We start from the raw sequence: 2,364 nt of genomic DNA, 5'->3' as shown, positions 1-2,364 counted from the left end.
CCATCTGTCTTGGTTATGGTTTACTCACATGGGGGCCACACTGAAAGACCAAAGGTGTAAGTGGGGGGAGGAAGGGCACTAGACTGCTCCATCCCTGACTGCAGGAATAGCAACGTGGATTTATAGGACGCTCGCCTGTCAGAGCTCATTGATGAAGACTAAATGGGTATATGTGTTGGCAGGTAAGCGGGACCAGGATATGTAACCTTGAAAGAAATGGGGACTGGACTGATACTTTTTAACATGCCCTCCTCTCTCTTAAGCCCTGACCCTTTAATACAGTTCCTTATGTTATGGTGACCCCTTCAACCATAAAATTATTTTTGTTGGTACTTCATAACTGTAATTTTGCTAGGGTTGTGAACTGGGTGACCCCTGTGAAAGAGTCATTCAACTCCCAAAGGGATGGAGACCCACAGGTTGAGAACTGCTGAAAATATTGATAGAATCTATAGCATGATTGCTGTTAGACTTGCAGCTATCTGCATGTTTTTGTGTGTTTATCCAGATATCCAGGAGAGGCAGTCTTTTTTTTTTTTAGTTACTAAAAATGCCTTTTATTTAAATGAAAATCTGAGTTTGTACACTCTATCATAGAGAACTGGACTCATACACAGTCATTTCTTCCTTTACGTGGACGATCTTGAGAAGACCCAAAGTAGCCTTTCGTTTTGTAATGTGGGAAAAACAACATACAGTCCTTTAGGGAAACAACTTTGTGAAACTTACATTCCATTGCACAGTTAAGGGTTATACAAATTAGTAACACAAGCTATGTCTTAAATTCCAAAAATTATCTAAAATGTTAGCGGTGCCTAGAATAGTAAATATCAAGTTGGAAACATAATCTAAAGAGTTCAGATGACGTTGAAAATACTGAGCAGTAGAGGAAAATTAAAATGAGTGCTCAATGCTCTAACAACTAGGCAGCAGGGCACTATGCATATATAAATGATTAGACTTTAGAGATTACCTTCTCTCCAAGATACACAATTGAAACAAAAATCTGGGTAAATGATTTAAAGGAAGTTTAATTCTTTTTAATACCTACGATCTAGAGCGTAATGTACTATGTTCTACGGAGAAAACAATTACTAATTCAAATATAAAAGACACCACACTTAGAAGGGGGAAAGAAAACTTTTAAAAGGTAATGGTTTTAATTGAATGAATGAGATGAAAGATAGTAAGCCCTGTTCTCTACTTACGTGAAAGAAGATTTTTAAGAAATCACTGCACAAAAAACAAAGGATAGGGTTATGGTGTTGTATTCAATGTTTCTCCTCACTGCTTTTCCTGACAGCTTAAGAACAAATCAAAGTTTCCACAGCATATTTGCTTTCAAAATGCCGAATGGTAGCACAGTTGCTAACTTCGCGTTTCTGAAGACCTCGAATAGTGTCTCTGCGCTGCAGTCTGTAGGTTTCCTTGCCATGGCACAGTCGGTAAATGAAGAAGCCCAGGTTATCCACATTGTCGATGCGATCAGTGATAACCATGTGCTCGTGAACCAGATAGGACTGGGGCAAATAGGTTCCAGCCTTGATGTTAATGAGTAGCTCCAATAAATTCCTGGGTGGCATAACAATGGAGGTGTTCAGAGGAATGACATAGCAATTATCCAGGTTAAGATCTAAATAGGCCGTGAGTTTCTTGCTAAAGTCATGGACAATGTTGGCTGGATCACTGTCGGCAAGCTCTGGGACAGGCACATTGATGAATTCAACCTCCTCTTCCTCGAAGATCTTAATGTTTTCCTCAATTGTCTGGTACCGAGCAGCTGGGGCTTGGGCAGAGGCCTCATTCAGGACGACGTCATCTTTGATGTACTTTATCCCACAGTAGTACACATCGTCTGGTTGGAGAGCAAAGTATTTGTACAGATAGGCGCCGCCCAGAATGACACCTGCAAGCATAAATGCCAGTCCAAAGCACATGCACCAGCACCAAGCTCTTCTTTGGCCAATTGGCACCACTTCATCTGTGTCCTTGCAGTCCACCGCGACGGCGTCCGAAGGGCCGATGAGCGCCTCCTCGCCGCTCTTGGACTCGTCCTTCTTGGCCTCCTTCTGGGCCAGCGCCGAGTTGAACGTCACCTTCACCATGGCGCGGTGGGGGGCACCGTCGGCGGCGCTGGGCGGCGGCAGACGGGGACGCGGAGCGCGGTCGGCAGCTGAAGCGGGGACTGCGGCACGGCCGAGAGGCAGTCTTACAGAGAAAGCATGTAACTACAACAGTAGGGTAGGGGGAATATATATACGCGTGTGTGTTTAAATATGTATAGATATGCATATATAACAGGGAAGCAGATGAACTTTGGACTTCCACTTTAATATTCCCTCATACAAGAATGGTTTGTTCTAG

At 43.3% G+C, this 2,364-nt stretch overlaps 1 protein-coding gene across 1 annotated transcript; it reads right to left on the bottom strand.

The window, feature by feature from the left end:
* Window positions 1-527: 527 nt before the first annotated feature.
* Window positions 528-2,128, bottom strand: LOC142427713 (integral membrane protein 2B-like). Its single transcript, XM_075532851.1, has one exon. It carries the CDS (start codon window positions 2,103-2,105, stop codon window positions 1,305-1,307), a length of 801 nt encoding a protein of 266 aa, XP_075388966.1. The 5' UTR covers window positions 2,106-2,128; the 3' UTR covers window positions 528-1,304.
* Between the last annotated feature and the right edge of the window lie 236 nt (window positions 2,129-2,364).

This window comes from Tenrec ecaudatus, chromosome 15 (assembly GCF_050624435.1).
Source record: "Tenrec ecaudatus isolate mTenEca1 chromosome 15, mTenEca1.hap1, whole genome shotgun sequence".
Taxonomy (NCBI): domain Eukaryota; kingdom Metazoa; phylum Chordata; class Mammalia; order Afrosoricida; family Tenrecidae; genus Tenrec; species Tenrec ecaudatus.
This window is presented reverse-complemented; position numbering and strand designations above follow the sequence as displayed.